General features: G+C 48.0%; 1 protein-coding gene across 2 annotated transcripts in view; it reads right to left on the bottom strand.

Moving 5' to 3' along the window:
* PDHX (pyruvate dehydrogenase complex component X) overlaps window positions 1-17,833 on the bottom strand; it is a 752,141-nt gene that overhangs the window by 374,968 nt on the left and 359,340 nt on the right. For both annotated transcript variants that reach the window (XM_078684319.1, XM_078684320.1), the window contains exon 4: window positions 4,793-4,893. In XM_078684319.1, coding sequence (XP_078540445.1) covers window positions 4,793-4,893 — 101 coding nt within the window. The remainder of the gene's footprint in view (window positions 1-4,792; window positions 4,894-17,833) is intronic.

Here is a 17,833-nt window from a genome sequence, read left to right as displayed (position 1 = left end):
CGACCGTCCCACAGACCTTACTGCCCGCCAAATCCATCCAGGGGCTCTCTTTGTCAGGAGGCACTGTCGATGATGGAGTGGTGGCGTGTTGCTTCCTTGCCGCCGTCACAATCACTGAGTCCGGCGCAGGGTCCAAGCGAAGAAACACCGGATCCGAGTCAGGAGCCCGATACTTCTTATGCAGCCTGGAAGGAGCTGATTTCGTAACCGCAGGGGTGAGGAAGAGTTCCATGGCCGGTTCCACCAGCCCAGGCACCAACGGCAACAAGGGGCGAGACAACTGTTTCTTGTGCAGGGTCTCAAAGATGACGGAAGTCAAGGGCCTGGGCACCGCGAGTGTGATGCCCAGCTTAGCCGCTCCTCGCAGCAACACCTCGTGGAAGGAGACAATTTCGTCGATCGGGGACACCCTCGTCCGAGGGGAATCCGTCAGGGTCGGCGAGTAGTCCCTGGCACTGAACAAATCCGTGTGGCGGGATCTAGACCTGTCCCTTTTAGGGAACTGCAGCCAGATATCACACTCCTCAGGAACATGGGAAGAAGGCAGGCACAGGATGCAAACCCTGTGAGGATCCGATTTTGCCTTTTTCCTGGAGCACTCAGGACATTTATCAAATAAGGCAGGCATTTTTGATACAAAAAGCAGCCAAAACACCAGAGAAACTCCAGCAAAGATGAGAAGAGGCAAAACACGTTGAGTGAACACACTCTAACACTTTAAAAGTGCACAATTTGTAGAAAAAAAAAAAAGGGAGGGCTCAATGCTCCAGGGTCCTGCTAGCAGGAGCCGGAAAAAAGAACTGAAAGTGGAGGGAGTTGCTGTGCATTCTGGGATACCAGGAGAGTTCTGGAAAGTTTCCTTAAAGGCACGGAATCCCTTTTTAAGCCACATAATGGCAGCCTATAGGGGCTTGTCTGTCCTGTCCTTCCTCTCTATCATTCCAAGGATTTGGTGAAAGGGGGAGGTGTTTTCCATGGTGAAACCTGGCAGACAGGTTTAAATGTGATATTGTCGGAATATCCTTTGCATTTCTAGTTGAAGTACTGGACAGTGTAGCCTTGCATGTATAGGCTGCATTATCTGTCTTTAATTCTCTCTTAAGTGTCTATGCACTGCTGCAAAGAAGACAGTTTAAGAGATTATTTTTGATTGCTCCGCGGTCCCCGCACATGAGCAGGACTATTCACTAGATTATGACTATAACAGAGATCCCCTACTACAGAAGCTGAATTTGTTTACATGGAGTCAAAAGTCCATGTGCTTAATTCTGCAAATGAGGTGCTTTCACTTATGCATTAATAGGTAACCTAGACATGTCTAATTCACTATCCTTGTCTATATGTTGAATATTTTTATTTGGCCTCTACAAGGCTGGACCGCCCTTTTATTCCACCAGGCTTTTCCCCAGTGGTCTTGAGCCCCTGGATGCCGGTTTTGAAAGCCCCCCAAGACTAATCCCGGTGCCCCTGTCACTTTCCTCAGCTCCTGCAGGTTAACTGCAGCATGCACAAGGAGGGAAAGCGAGCGAGAGGGAAACAGAGAGAGAGAGAGAGAGGGGGTAGAGGGAGAGAGAGAGAGAGGGGGTAGAGGGAGAGAGAGAGAGAGGGGGTAGAGGGAGAGAGAGAGAGAGGGGGTAGAGGGAGAGAGAGAGAGAGGGGGTAGAGGGAGAGAGAGAGAGAGAGAGAGAGGAGAGAGAGAGGGTAGAGGGAGAGAGAGAGAGGGGGTAGAGGGAGAGAGAGAGAGAGAGAGAGGGGGTAGAGGGAAAGAGAGAGAGGGGGAGAGAGAGAGAGAGAGAGAGAGAGAGAGAGAGAGAGAGAGAGAGAGAGAGAGAGAGAGAGAGAGGGGGTAGAGGGAGAGCGAGCGAGAGAGCGAGCGAGGAGAGAGCGAGGAGAGAGCGAGGAGAGAGCGAGGAGAGAGCGAGGAGAGAGCGAGGAGAGAGCGAGGAGAGAGCGAGGAGAGAGCGAGGAGAGAGCGAGGAGAGAGCGAGGAGAGAGCGAGGAGAGAGCGAGGAGAGAGCGAGAGCGCGCGAGAGAGAGAGAGAGAGAGAGAGAGAGAGAGAGGTTTAAGCAATTTTACATGGGCTGCTTTTGTTTACACTATCCAGCCCTGGCCCTCACTGATGTATCTACACCTATTGCCCTTAAGTTGCTGCCAGGCACTAGGTTGTGGAATGCACTGCCTAAAAATCAGTGCCAAGGCTCAAGTACTAACTATCACATTTCTACAAGTGTGACAATTCGGACCACTTCATGCTCCCAAAGTTATAAGATTGGCTTGGGCAGCGGGTAATGGTTATTTTAAATGTATATTGAATTACTAATTAACTGTTATGGTCAACTATTAATTAGGCAGACAGCACCACCCTGTGGCAGACTGTCACAAACGCTGGTGTTGACAATTAAGTGCCTGTGTTGAGCACCAGAAACCACCGGCTCAAATTAAGCACTGGTGGAATGTGGTCCTTCATGTTAAGTTACGATATTTACCCTATCCGCACTGCGTTTGTTGTAAGTGGCCTCGATCTGCATGGAGTGATTATTTATCCAATGATAACGTGCAGTGGCACCAGGAAGGTGCGAAGGGAGTAAAGGGCTCCACAGGCACAGGCAGAATAGAAAAGGTCCAGCCACTGCTTCTTCTGGTGCCAGCTCTAGAGAAGACTAGTAGGGCGGAAGGCATCTTTAGCTCAGTGGCAGCTGTCCAGGGCACCACGATTATATTATGGCTGGCTCACTACCCATCACGGGGTCAGGAAGGCCTTTAGGATGCACAGTCATGCCAGTGATAACCACAGCTCCTCTGCTGGCAGACTATTGGTTAATTAGACTGTCAATGGCAAGTGTCGAGGTCAGATTTGGAGCAGGTCTCCAGGTTTCAGGTTCAATAACCAATCATGCCAGCCTCGTACCCACGTGAGGCTACAAGCATGCAGAGCTGCTGGCACCGCTGCTGGCGCCTTCTATATGGAGCCTTGCTCCTTCTTAACAACCTGGCCCGTCCTAAACTTCACTGGCAGTCGTGATCCTGGTGATGGGTGAATTAATGAGGCAGCGGCGGTGCTGAAAGGAAAGGCATTTGTTTAACATTCATTCATGCGAAAAACAGCTCGCATTGAGCTCTTCTGGCTAAAAATAGCGTCCCACGTCGGTGGCGGCACACTTTCGGCTTCAGGCAACCACGGAAATTGCTCAAAAATTAAAATGAACTATTTTTAGACGAAGCAGAGCCCTGTGGGACCCCTGGCTGTCAGTCCATATGCGCTCCTCCAGCATCAGGCCGCTCCGCTGTTAATGTGAGGAGTCACCCGGGGTAGTCAAGTCCCATTACATATCTTTAAATGCATCTATTTACTAATTAATGAAGGTATCAGCAGGCAGCTGCAGCTCCCATCCGTACAGAGTGGGGCATAGTCGCCCTCTGAGAGGGCTCGACACAGAAGAGAAATCTCCTGAAGTGTCCTCACACTACTGTGTTCCTGATTATACTTTAAACCAACATCAAACTTGGGATCCAGTCACACAATAATAAAACACAACCAAAAGCACAAACGCAAGGAAAAGATTGAATAAAGAAAACCACAGAAATGTTTGCAGTAATGTCCATCATCGGCAGTGTGTGTTTTATGCTACAAAACACAAGGAGGGAACCACAAGTAGACAAAAAAAATTCAGACAGACACACACACACAGCTATATATCAATGAAAGTACAAAAACGGACAAAGAAAATGACACAAAGTCGCAAAGCTCCCCAACCTCTACACGTGTACTTGGCACATTAAAAAAGATGCTTCCCTCTGTATTCTCCCCATCACTGCTGGTATCTTTATCCATTTCTTTGCAGGTGGGACTTTTACTGTAACTTCAGCTCAATAAACACTTGAATAAAATGGTCTCCGCACTTCGGGAAGGATGGTCACGTTTAGCTACTCATGGCCCCAGTGATTTAAAAACGTTAGGGAAGTGCCCATATTATCTCGCCCGGCCTGCACTGTCCATGCCCACACGTGGACATTTTTTGTCTTTCGAGTGATCAATCCGCTATTGGAGGTAATCTAAAAATAGCAGTCCTTCAAACACAACATCATGAAATATTAAACTAAACAAAAAAAGTTTATGTATGTCTTGTGTTGAAAAACCCTTCTAACTTCGCAATGCAATTCGAGCACGTTTTTATGACACGGAATTTAAATATACTTGATCATCAGTGAATTTGTAAGTGCATTGAAATTTCGAAACTTAATGTGGAGAGACGTAGGTTTATAAAATGCAACAAATTAGAGCACATCAAGAGAATAGGTGCAAGGGCGTCCTGCCTCTTGGATGATGCCTGTCGGGGGCCAATAATATTTTCTCTCCCTCAACCCCTGCCCAGTTAAACCTCCCTTAGCCCTCAAACTTTGTACACAGGCTGTGAGTTCAGACACCAGTGGAAACGAGCAGGAGTCTCAATGACCCTCCATGCACTAAGAAACCCGGACAGGTCAATTTCGTCACGTCCATAACTGACAGACAAGCTTTAAGGTCATCTACTAACGTGAAAGTTTTAAATGGAACTACTGCAAATTTTCCTAAGAAAATGATAGACAGTTATTGTAAGAATTAAAACCTTCTCACGCCCCTGTTTGTGTAAATTAGACCTAAAAAGCAACAATGTTTAATACACACATCACTGAAACAAAGAATAAAAACTACATTTTTTTAAAGTAACTCACCTTGAAGTAGATATTTGCTGCGCTTCAAAATTAAAGATCAAGACCCAACATAACAAAAGAAAAAATATAAAAGCATACCACAATTTTGGCAAGCACGCCGTCATCGCTGGACTCCATGGTTACCACCGCTTTGTCGGTTTCAATCTCACACAAGGCATCCCCAGCATTCACAACCTCACCTACAGAACATGAGACACATTTCTAATGAAGATTTTGAGAACAAAAACGTGTGCTAAGAAGTAAAAGCAAAAATCATTAATATGCTTCCCAAAAACCAGAAATGATAAACCAGGTAACAATTACTACGATACAACATCAAACAAAGCTGACATCTACTTCTGAATTGCAGCTGTCAAATACATCATTAATCAATCAACAACCAATTTGACACCTTCTACTGAGTAACCAGTTCTCGTTCTATAGACGTGCTTGTGCAAAAATGCGACTGTGTCCTCCCCTTTCCCACTCCTTCTCCCAAACTCCTCTCTTTTATTAAGGAGGTTTCATTTGTGTTATATGAGTATATTGTCTTCTTGATGTAACACTATAATTGGGAGAATTTGTACAACCTTCTCCCCAGATGGTGCGTATCTCTATCCATACCAAACAATTACTGTTTGGAGACATAATAGACCCCTCCGGTGTAATCGCACCTCACTCTCGGACATTTTATTACAAATTTTTTTAGTGCTGCAAATCACAAAGACGCTTTGATTGTATTTTCGCATAGACACCACAATTGTGTGTTTTCTGTTGTTGTAGCGATTTATTATGTGGCTATTAAATCAATAAATAAAAATACGTTTAAAAAAACAAAGCTGGCATCTATGATATGAAACAGTTATCAAAACTAGTACATGATATTTCCTACATTATATCAAACAAAAATGATACTTTTCATAATTCACACACAAAAAAAGCATATGCATCTAACAGGATACTGGTTGAGTTGGCAAATGTGAGTAAAATAAAAAAAATAAGAAAATAATGAATTTAAAATAGAAAGCATACGATCATCTGCCACACAAAGTTGTTAAAACACTAACACTCTATGTAGGACTCACCATTTTTCTCTTGGCTCTACACCAGCAAAAAACTCCACTTTAGTATTGTTGGTCTACAAATCATTATCTCAGTTTCAATTGTGTTCTTCAAAAGTAGATGCTTTAACAGTTACTTTATTTGATGATGAAGAACATGATACATTCCCAGGAATGGGTGTCTTGGCGCTAGCAGCTTTAGAAAGTTCACAAGAGTTTATAAAAGTGAAATGGTGATGGTGAGTTTCTTGCCGCAGGTAGATTGCTGAAGCATTCCAGTGCTTGAGAGCATGTCTTGTTCTGTTCCTTTAACTGTAGTAGAATAGGTCCTAACACTATCCGTCATATCGACTCTCCAATTTTGCTTCTGGCAAAACAGATTTGCCTTCCAACCAACCTCTACATGATTTCTTCACAGTTCTATCTTTTTTGTCCCTCTCTTTCTCTGTTGCCGTGCGATCCCATTTATTAAGTACCCCAAACTGTGCAGTTCTCAGCACTGGTTCCATGTCATACATAGTTTGCATCAGGAAATCTAATTTTTAAAATGAAAGACATCCCCATAGTAAACTGCAAAGCCTTATAATGCTCTGTATATTTATTCCATTCGGGAATCCAGACACACATATAATACACAGCCTCTTCCATCATTGGTTATGCTGGCGTGCCCCCACTAGGCAACTTTTGTCCCTCTCTAGGTACTTCTCTTTCTTAAGCTTGGGTTTCGTAAATACTACACCCACGTTGTACTCTTAATTAGCTCAAATCAATCAAAGAAGTCCCAATATTGTAAACGCACGTAGCGAACAACTAATGGCAGCACAGTTCTGTCAGAGGTCAACCTATCACCGCAAGACTATGCTGGCAGACAACCAATCGGAGTCCAGCTTGTGGTGATGTCACACTAATCCCAGCGTGGCTCCCTGGCTAAGCAACCATTTTCAGCGCGATTTTTTACGTAAACAAGAAAAGAATTACAGAAACACATTAAATCGCATTAAACCAATAGATTGTTGCCTGTATATCCTATAAAGGAAATACAAGCCCGTTTTTCAAGTTAAGTAACTAAAAGGAAAGCCATAAAGTATTGGATTCGAGAAATGGGAGGACGAACCACAATATTACAAAAATTCTCACTAGGCAATTCCTGCCCAGTAGGTATCCACCTACGAGTTACTGTACTTCACTGTGTGAACTCAGGGTAAGCACAACAAACCAAATTAAACTCTCAAATTTGAAAAGGAATATTTGTAAATTCAGGATCCCAACTGATCTGTTAGCGGCACCTTGCTCTACACACCAGAATACAAATAATCAATATCTCAAGATCTTACATTTTCCATGCATCCCATAACCAATTAAATTCCATTTTAATAAAACTATTTCAAATGGGTTTACACATCTGAATAGTATATATTAACAACAGTAATAAGCCCCCCAACTGAACCCACGATCATAATCACATAGCCAACCAATTCAACACAGAAACAAAAATCCATCAACGCACTCATTCACAAACCCAGTGTCTCACTATTCAAACTTACACTCAAAGTTCATTCAGGACCGCACAGTAACACAGATTGTTACCCCTCAGGAGGATACGGCACCGGGAAATAGGCAATTCTCAAAAAACGTCTTTCTCCTATGAGCTGAGAATAAGTAGTTCAAAAACTATGAAAATCTTCAGGGGACACCTTAAAGAGGAAGTGCTCGAATGTAACCATCTTCTGCTACCATAATTTTGAGAATACCGAACCCCAAGAATACGAGTAAAATAATAGGGAAGCATTAATGACTGAGTTCTAGATCAAAAGTAAGACAAACAGAATGATTAGTAAATGTGGTACTGAGAAAAAAGCATGAATGGCCATTAAGGCCCAAATACAGAAATACAGAGTCATAAAACCTAGCCCTAATTAGGCAAGTGTGGAGACGAAGCCCTTACCTCACTGCAGCCACATCCGAGCGTGGGGGTTCTGACCCCCGCACCCGGTCACTTAACGTCCCGGACACCCAGGACTCCTTCTCTCTTTTTTCCCCTGCAGGTATCTACACCGACAACAGACCCCGGAGGACCGGAAGTGGCCGCCCGCGACCCCGGAAGAGACGACCCGGAAGCCGCCACCTCTGACCCCGGAAGTGCTGCTACGGCGTCCAACCCGGAAGGTAGAAAAACCCACGGCAAAGGAGGAGAAGCTTTCGAAGCAGCCGACTCGTGGCAGGAGACAGCGGAAAGCGAAGAACCCCCGACAGAGAGTGGAGCAGTGCGGCAAGAGCGAAGCGAGGACGAGGAGGAGGAGGACGTCTGGACGGAAGACTGGTGGCGTCCTCAGGAGGTGGCTGGAGAGCGGCCGCAACTCGGACGAGAGTTGCGGCGGGGCACGTGAGTACCTTCCATCCTTTTCTCAGTGCCCCCTCCCTGTAAATAGTTGTAGATATCGTACGTAAAGCAGCACGAGCACCGAGCACTGTATATTGCCCCCTTTTTGCACTGGCACTGTAAAGAGTCCGAGCACCGTCTCCGGCACCCGACACCCCTCTTTCCCTCCCCTCTCTTACTTGCCTTGTCCTGCGTACCCGTCCTTCCCCTACCTCACTGGATATTTTCATTCCCTCACGTCCCGGTGTGGGTGGCAGTACTCCAAGTCCATTACTAGTCGGACTAACGCCCGTACACTTCTCTCCTTTCTTGAAGCCTCCGAGGAGTCCCAGTGCCCTACGTGGGAGAAGACCGTACACGGCCGGAGGAGAAGACCCGACCTACAGCGACCGCTGGGCCCGGGTTGTCCATCCTAAGATCCACCCTACAAACCCGCCGGAACCTGGAAAGCACCCCACCTTCCCTTCAGACTTTGTTCACCCCTTATAATAAAATTACTGCTGAGCATAGCTCATTATATCCGGCTTCCAAGCCTGTTATTCCGGTCCGCACAACCCACACGTCCACAGGTGGTGTCAGAAGTGGGATACCCCGGAGGCATGGAGGCCGCAGTCAAACAGCTGGCGGAATGCCAAGAACAGTTGGGGAAGATGATGGAGAGGTTCCTCAAAACGGCGGAAGACGATCGGGGTCAATTACACGACGTCCTGAAAGGCCAGGGCTCCGCACAGGACCAAGCCCTGGAGAAGCTCACGACCGTTATGGGGCAACAAAGACCGGTCACCACCCTCCCTTCTGTCGTCTTACAGAAGTACGTCCCAGGTGAAGACCCTGATTACTTCTTCACGAACTTCGAGCGCCTAGCCCAGGCTGCAGCCTGGCCTGCCGACCGATGGGGCCACTACCTAGGTCCCTTGTTGACAGGGGAGCTGCAAGCCGCCTACCAACAGGCCAACATCCAGGGACAAACACCCTACCAGGACATCAAGGCTTGCATCCTGGAGCGTCTGGGGATTGACGACGAGACGTACAGGGTTAAGCTCCGTCAGGCTAAGGAAGGAGCCCAAGAAACGCCTCGGCTTTGTCCTTCCGCATCCAGGACCTCGCCAACCGGTGGCTGAAGCCCGCCACGGCCAACAAGGAAGACATCATGTCCAAGATATATCTGGAACAGTACCTCGCTTCCTTGCATCCAGCCACTCAGAAGTGGGTGCGCCAACATGCCCGACTAACCCTCGACAGCACCGTGGAAATTGCCAGCGCCTACAGCAGAGCCCAGGAATCCCAGTGACCCAAGGAGGAGCACCCTCCCCGCATACCGCATGGCAGTCATCCCCGGGCCCAAAGACCCCCTCCGGTGCTCAGAAAACCCGAGATCACTCCACTAATGCCCTACCCAGTCATGCCTCGTCCCAACCCGCCAGGACCCCAAGGCTTTCATTGTGGTGGGTATGGGCACATTGCACGCATATGCCCACAAAAGGAAGAGCCCATGGACATAGGTCTGGCCAGGAACTATGTATGTCTCATCACAGACACCAACCCTCCCCCTTTTCGATGTCCGGTAAAGATTGAAGGACACCACATGATGGCACTGGCCGACACCGGGTGTAGGCAGAGCGTTCTACGGCCTCAGGAGCTGCCCCACACCGTCGGACCCGTAACGGGCACAGTGGCCATCAAATGTGTCCATGGTGACACCAAGACGTACCCAACCGCCAGGGTCCGGGTGCAACGCCCTACAGAGGAGGGGAGCCTGCTAACAGTCGGCCTGATACCCAATCTCCCTGAACAAGTAATATTGGGTAGCGACTACAGCGGTCTGCCCCGTCTCCTGGAAGACACGACGGACTCCTTGAAGAAATGGTGGGCCGAGGCCACTTTTCCCCATGAGCCTCCTTCTGCTGATTCCGAGGGGAAGCCGGCCAAGACCAGAAGGCAGAAAAAGAAGGAAAAAAGGGACTTTGCTATGGCCTTCCCCGCTCAGGTGGATATCCATCCATGGGAAACGGACCGAGAGTTCCGCGTCGCACAGCAAGAAGACCCGGTGCTACAGGAGGCCTGGGGGCGAGCCCTGGACGCCGAGGATCCGCTACAAGTAGGTCCTTACTTCTTTCAAAAGAGCGGGCTGCTCTACCGAAAGGGAGGACCCCAACAGTCCTCGGCCCAATTGGTTGTTCCCGGACTGTTTCGAGAGAAGGTGCTGTTCCTGGCCCATAGCCATTTGTTAGGCGGACATTTCAGTGATGTGAAAACCGGACAAACGATATTGGAAAAATTTTACTGGCCAGGGGTGCACGGGCAAATAAAAAGATACTGCAGAGAATGCCCGGTCTGTCAAAAAAATAGCCGGTATCGTCCCCCCAGGGTCCCTCTCCAGCCCCTCCCTCTCATTGACATCCCTTTCACCCGAGTAGGGATGGACATTATAGGACCACTGCTCCCCTCTAGGAGTGGTTGTAGGTAGCGGTCCCCTTGCGCCAACCCACCACCCAAACCATAGCCAAGGCCCTCATCTCCATCTTCACGAGGGTAGGGTTTCCCCGGGAGATCTTAAAAGATCAGGGGACGCCTTTTGTTTCTTCCCTTATGCGCCAGGTCTGTGCCCACCTGGGCATAAAGCAAATAAGGACCGCAGCCTACCACCCCCAGTCCGATGGGTTGGTGGAACGCTATAATGCCACCCTGAAAACAACACTTAAAAAACTTTTAGGTCTGGAGAGCAGGAGATGGGAGGAGATGCTTCCCCTTGCTCTTTTTGCCATCGGTGTAAGGTTCAAAGCAGCACCGGGTACTCCCCGTATGAGTTGTTGTATGGGCGGGCTCCTCGGACCCTGTTGGACATGGCTAGGGAGGCCTGGGAAGCTGAGCCCGACAGAACCCGACCCCTACCCGAATACGTTAACAATCTGAGGACCCACTTAGGACAGATACGTGAAATCGTAAGGCAGAATCTTGTGGCTGCACAGGTCACACAAAAGCGGCAGTATGACAGGGGAACCAAAGCCCGTACGTTCAACCCTGGGGATCTCGTGCTATTGCTTTTGCCTTCATCGGACCATAAGTTGCTAGGGCAGTGGCAGGGCCCCTTTTCTATCCTGAGACCCGTGACCCCTGTTACTTATGAAGTGGAGATAGACCCCACCCGAGGGATCACCCAAATCTATCACGTGAACCTCCTAAAGAGGTGGGAGGGCCCCCGTCCTGTCCTGTCCACAACGGCTGTCAGTCCCTTCGAAGGGTGTTTTGACCCGGATCTCCCGGAACAAAGCAAACAGGATCTTAGAAGCACCTTGTCCTCCGTACAAGCAGTGTTTTCAAACCTGCCGGGACGCTCCACCGTGGTGGAGCACGCCATCCACACGGAAGAGGGAAAAATAGTGCGACAAAGACCCTATCGTATCCCCGAAGCCCGTAGAGCCATCATCAAAGAAGAGACGAACCAGATGCTAAGAATGGGCATCATAGAACCCTCTTGCAGCAGTTGGAATTCGCCTATCGTTCTAGTGCCCAAACCAGATGGCTCCACTAGATTTTGTATCGACTTCAGGGAAGTGAACAAGATTTCGGCCTTTGACTCCTATCCCTTGCCCCGAGTAGACGAGATGGTAGAGCGCATAGGCAAAGCTAAGTACATAAGCACCCTCGACCTATGCAAGGGGTACTGGCAGATCCCACTCAAAGAGAGAGACAAACCCAAGACTGCCTTCTCAACCCCTGAGGGCTTGTTTCAGTTTAAGGTGATGCCCTTTGGGCTTCACGGAGCTCCGGCTACCTTTCAGAGGGCCATGAACTTGGTGCTTCAGCCACACATACGGTACGCCGGGGCATATCTGGATGACATCGTCATACATAGTGACAGTTGGGAACAGCATCTATGTCATCTGCGGGCCGTCATCTCCTCTCTGGGGAACCATGGCTTCACCATCAACCCATCCAAAACCACCTTAGCGGCACAGAGCGTGCAATATCTGGGATATCTCTTGGGGGAAGGGCTCATACGTCCGCAGAACAACAAAATCAAGGCCATACAAGCCATCCCCTTCCCACAAACCAGGAAGGAACTCCGCGCCTTCCTTGGTTTGTTGGGGTATTACAGGAGATTCATCCCGAATTTCTCCCAAACCGCAGCCCCTCTGACAGATTTGTTGAAGAAGACCTCAAAGACAGAAGAGCACCTCCGGCAGCCCTCTTCCCTGGTATTACATGCCTTTGACCAACTTAAACAATCCCTGATCTCCGAGCCGGTGCTCATCAGTCCGGACTATACACAATCCTTCATCCTACAAACTGATGCATCCGACCAGGGCTTGGGGGCTGTCCTCTCCCAGAAGGACCCACAAGGGGTCGAAAGACCGATCCTATACCTCAGTAGGAAACTCTTTCCCCGAGAAGTGAATTATGCAGTGGTGGAGAAAGAGGCATTGGCGATCAAGTGGGCAGTAGAGAGCCTTCGATACTACCTGGAGGGGCGTGAGTTCCTCCTCTACACCGACCACGCCCCTCTAGAATGGATGGCCCGCTACCGGGGCCACAACGACCGAGTACTCCGGTGGTTTCTCTCCCTACAGCCATTTCGATTCAAGACACTGCACAGGAAGGGACTGCAACAGGGCAACGCGGATTACCTCTTTCGGTATCCTCCTCCCACCACCCCGACAAGAAAGACGGCTAGGGAAAGGGGATGTGGAGACGAAGCCCTTACCTCACTGCAGCCACGTCCGAGCGTGGGGGTTCTGACCCCCGCACCCGGTCACTTAACGTCCCGGACACCCAGGACTCCTCCTCTCTTTTTTCCCCTGCAGGTATCTACACCGACAACAGACCCCGGAGGACTGGAAGTGGCTGCCCGCGACCCCGGAAGTGACGACCCGGAAGCCGCCACCTCTGACCCCGGAAGTGCTGCTACAGCGTCCAACCCGGAAGGTAGAAAAACCCACGGCAAAGGAGGAGAAGCGTTCGAAGCAGCCGACTCGTGGCAGGAGACAGCGGAAAGCGAAGAACCCCCGACAGAGAGTGGAGCAGTGCGGCAAGAGCGAAGCGAGGACGAGGAGGAGGAGGACGTCTGGACGGAAGACTGGTGGCGTCCTCAGGAGGTGGCTGGAGAGCGGCCGCAACTCGGACGAGAGTTGCGGTGGGGCACGTGAGTACCTTCCATCCTTTTCTCAGTGCCCCCTCCCTGTAAATAGTTGTAGATATCGTACGTAAAGCAGCACGAGCACCGAGCACTGTATATTGCCCCCTTTTTGCACTGGCACTGTAAAGAGTCCGAGCACCGTCTCCGGCACCCGACACCCCTCTTTCCCTCCCCTCTCTTACTTGCCTTGTCCTGCGTACCCGTCCTTCCCCTCCTCACTGGATATTTTCATTCCCTCACGTCCCGGTGTGGGTGGCAGTACTACAAGTCCATTACTAGTCGGACTAACGCCCGTACACTTCTCTCCTTTCTTGAAGCCTCCGAGGAGTTCCAGTGCCCTACGTGGGAGAAGACCGTACACGGCCGGAGGAGAAGACCCGACCTACAGCGACCGCTCGGCCCAGGTTGTCCATCCTAAGATCCACCCTACAAACCCGCCGGAACCTGGAAAGCACCCCACCTTCCCTTCAGACTTTGTTCACCCCTTATAATAAAATTACTGCTGAGCATAGCTCATTATATCCGGCCTCCAAGCCTGTTATTCCGGTCCGCACAACCCACACGTCCACAGCAAGCCTAAGCAAAAAACCTAGAGTAAAACTCATCAAGCGCACCGACAGCATCCCAATAAAAGAAATCTATTGACAAATGGACAGAATAGACAGATTCCCAGGAGGAAAAGGAAAGTTGCCCCAGCAGCAGCTGATGCGACAGCAGCCCTTGATACAACTATAAACAAGCATTGGCTGCGCGGCCGTGAAAGTGAACCAGCAGCGAAAGTGAACGTGATCACGGGCTGTAAGGGTGCCCGCGAGCGCAGAGCACTTAATGACCCATGACGGAGGAAAACCAAATGGTGGCTACACGCATGCACGCACGCGCGCACGTAACCGCAAGCTTGAGGCCAGCAAAAGCGTGTGGTAGTACTTTGAAAACCCACTTACTAAATGTCTCGCAGAGCAGGACAGGCGCTGGCTCAGGCGAGACCTAAAAATGACCCCCACACTTCCAAAATCCAAGAGTTTTTATACACCATTCATGCAAGGCATTAATAGATTCTGCAAGTTCAGCATGGTACAATCATGGTTAGGGTCGCATTGGCAAATTAGGAACAGCAGCGAAATATTTTAAACCTTTAGTACTAACCCATTTCTTAAGGTAAGATAAATCTTCCACCTAGCTAGCTCCTCAACAACTGCCCTCCAGAGATGTTCAACACAAGTTGAAACATTCCTTAAACACTGTCTCATAGAATTAGCACGCCTTAAGTCCTTGAAAGTGATACTTTGAGTACACGATAGAAGCTTCATTCACAATACAAACTTCCTAACAAAGTAATTCATCTTTTGAACCTTTGGCATCATCAACTTGGTGCTGCACGGAAACAAGAATAGGGATGGCTTACAGCAGGACACTGACTGTGAGGGAGGATGAGAAGGTGCAAGATGAGCAGAACACCAGAAACTGCATCCACTTTAAAATAAATGGTGTCTCACACAAAAATGTGACAACTACATCACAGAATTAATTACACTTCAAAGTGACATACTAAATTTGTTTCAAGTGTAACATCCTTAATTAATCGGCTATGACTCCATGCTCTATTAAAACCATACATTTTTTTAAATGATTTTCACCCAATATTCATACTTTTGCACATTTAAATTTAAAAAAAGCTACCATAAATCCTTGGCTGTTCTAGATAAAACAAAGAATTATAGATATGAGTATGCTGTGGTCCGTGTAGAACTGTAGTCACAACTAACTGATTACACTGTTGTCTGTTAGCCAGCTATGTTAGAGCTACTCCCCAATATATAGCACTCCCTCTGAAGCTTTAAAAGTGCACCAGTGGCAATGGACTAATAAATTGCAGCTGGTACCTGCACGGCGCGCTTAAACTGTTATTATACAAAACAGCTCCTTTCACACATAGGCTACAGTGCCTTAGATATGCGCTTTACTACCTGCCCAGCTGCAACTGCTCTTCGCATCTGATATTGGCAGCCACAACACTCTCCTTGCTGGTTCATGGTGGCACCTTTTGTATTGTTAGTAGTACACTCCATATGGCGGCAAGTATCCTACGCCTCGGACATTGCTCGCGTTGCAGTGCTCCCAAGTTCCACTCAATAAAGATATCCATCTTGCTGACGTTGCCAGGTGATTCCTAGAATGCAAGGATCATGCATCTTTAACTGAGCTCAGCCCAGTCGACACATCATCGTTGATCCTCTTCTCTCCGAAAACACCTCTGGCTCAGGCAAAACCGCAAGTCACCTTGGCTTAGACTAACGAGGAGCAAAAGCGGTTCCTCCTGTTATGTACCCCGACCTACGCCTAAGTAGCAAAGTGCTGAATAAACGTCAATTGGTTTCCTTGAAACTAGCCTAATTTATTATGCATGAGGATTCTTAGAAAAGTGCCCTACACATGACTTACATAACTGGATTAACATACTCTGTAGAAAAGTCATGGTCAATTTCATCTTAGGGCGATAGAACTACTTGGCATAATTGCAGGTATTGATTTAGACTCATTTGCAAAATTGAACTCACAACATATCGATTGTGGTAAGAAACCCCTAGGCTATCTTTATGTTACAAAAGAACCATACCTCCACTAAATAGACAGGGGAGATGCTGACAAAAGACACTGGGGTCCCGGCCTGCAGAAGCTACAACACGTAGCGGTCTGACATCCCTTGCGGGGTGTGCAACTTGAGACCAATACAGTGTCCTTCATTCTCACCCATCAGATAATGGGGATGGCTCTTTTCGTAGGGATTCTTGGCTTTACACCCATACACATGCTAGGTACACTTAGGTAGGGTCAGTATCATAGGCGTACGCTTGATTACTGTCACGTCTATATGCCTGCATATATTCACTGTTTTAGCACCATCGTAGAATTCGATCTTCCATTTACTCTGTTGGTGCTTGTAATCTTATATATATGCTTCTGTCTAATGATTGTCGCATCAAAAATGTTTTATACTAAAATTATGCTGATTCAATAAATGCTTATTGAAAACGTCCCCACCGTTTATTCTGTGCATCTATTGGAGACGTTTGACTGAGCGAAAAGTACTATACTGTTTCCACAATCTCTGAAGGATCAAGGTTTATCATGTTCGATAGTTGCCAGAAACGATTTTCTACTTGGTAAAGTTAGGGGGCTTATAGCAGAACTGGGAGCTATCTGGTCTAAAGGCTAACATATCCTTTGGGGGGCAGTCTGGAATTAATCTAGACACCAATCCCTTAGTTTACGTTGTCTAAAAGCACAGATCCTATGTATTTTTAGGAACTACACAACACTCCTCTCACCTGCACGATGTCTCCCACGGATACCCCCGACACAAAAGGCCAAAATGGCACCCTGTCAGCTGTGAACACGCGTGTTTTTTCATTCCGCTCGTCACCATTGAAAAGTGCACCGGTGGTAATGCCCAGTCTACAAGAAGTAAGCTGAAAATGCCTTTTAATGTAGGTATGAAATGTACAACCGGCAGAGTAGCTAGGGAAAAGACCAACAGTCTAATTAGTTTGAACTAACATTCCACATTCCCTCCAACACTTTCATAATCCCAGGTACCACATTCCAACCTCAACTTCCCTCCCAAGCAACTAAACCCAACACATTCTTCCCATTAAATAGAAAAAATGTAAAACTAAATGCATCCCTAAGATGACACACAAAAAAAACTGTCAAGCAAATATAATGATACGTGGTCTTGTTACCACACAAATGGTTTCCTTTCACTAATGGTCTTGTTTGTGGAGACTCATCTCCCCTGACACTCCCAAGCTAGGGTGTGGCGCCGCGGCTAGGGCGACTGACTCTGGCTTCTGGGGATCATGGTTCGATCCCCGGCACCGGCGGCAGATTAGCTCAGCACCATGTGACTCTGGGCAATAGCTTGCTTAATCTTCCCGACGGCCCCCAGCGCCTAGAGACCCTTACGGGTGATTGTGCGCTTTACAAATGTGGATTATTATTATTATTATTATCCACATTCTTCTTAGGAACACCTCACACCTGGCTGCTTAAGGGGCTTCTTAGCACCAACAACGAATGACTTCTTTCCACCGGCAACTTTTCCCTGTTCCACGACTTGCCGTCTTCTAATTTTACCACACACATTACCTTTTTTGATCAGAAAGCTTTGACTGCCCCTTCGCCACAAAGCCAGGCAATTTGACTTTGACTCAATCACCCTCTTCAACACTCAATCGTCCTTTGTACTCTGAAACACATTTTCCTTGTGCAGCCTCACGCTTTTCCTTTACTAGTGTTATTTTGTCTTCTTCAACTTCATAGCCACCCATCCAAGGACGCACCATAGTGGTTCCTGCATACCTACCCTTGAGAAATGCAATAGGTGACAATCCAGTAACTGCATTAGGAGTGGAGCATATCTCCTATACCAAATCCTCCAGTTCTTTGTACCAATCCAAACCATTCACTAATGAAAGCTGCACATTGTCCTTCATCACTCTGTTGCACATCTCCACCAAGGTGGTAAAGACAATTGGTCACAAGCTTCACTCCCCGATGGT

The sequence above is a fragment of the Lissotriton helveticus genome, chromosome 3_2, assembly GCF_964261635.1.
Source record: "Lissotriton helveticus chromosome 3_2, aLisHel1.1, whole genome shotgun sequence".
Lineage (NCBI taxonomy): Eukaryota > Metazoa > Chordata > Amphibia > Caudata > Salamandridae > Lissotriton > Lissotriton helveticus.
Note: the sequence above shows the minus strand (reverse complement) of the source record. Positions and strands in the feature narration are given on the sequence as shown.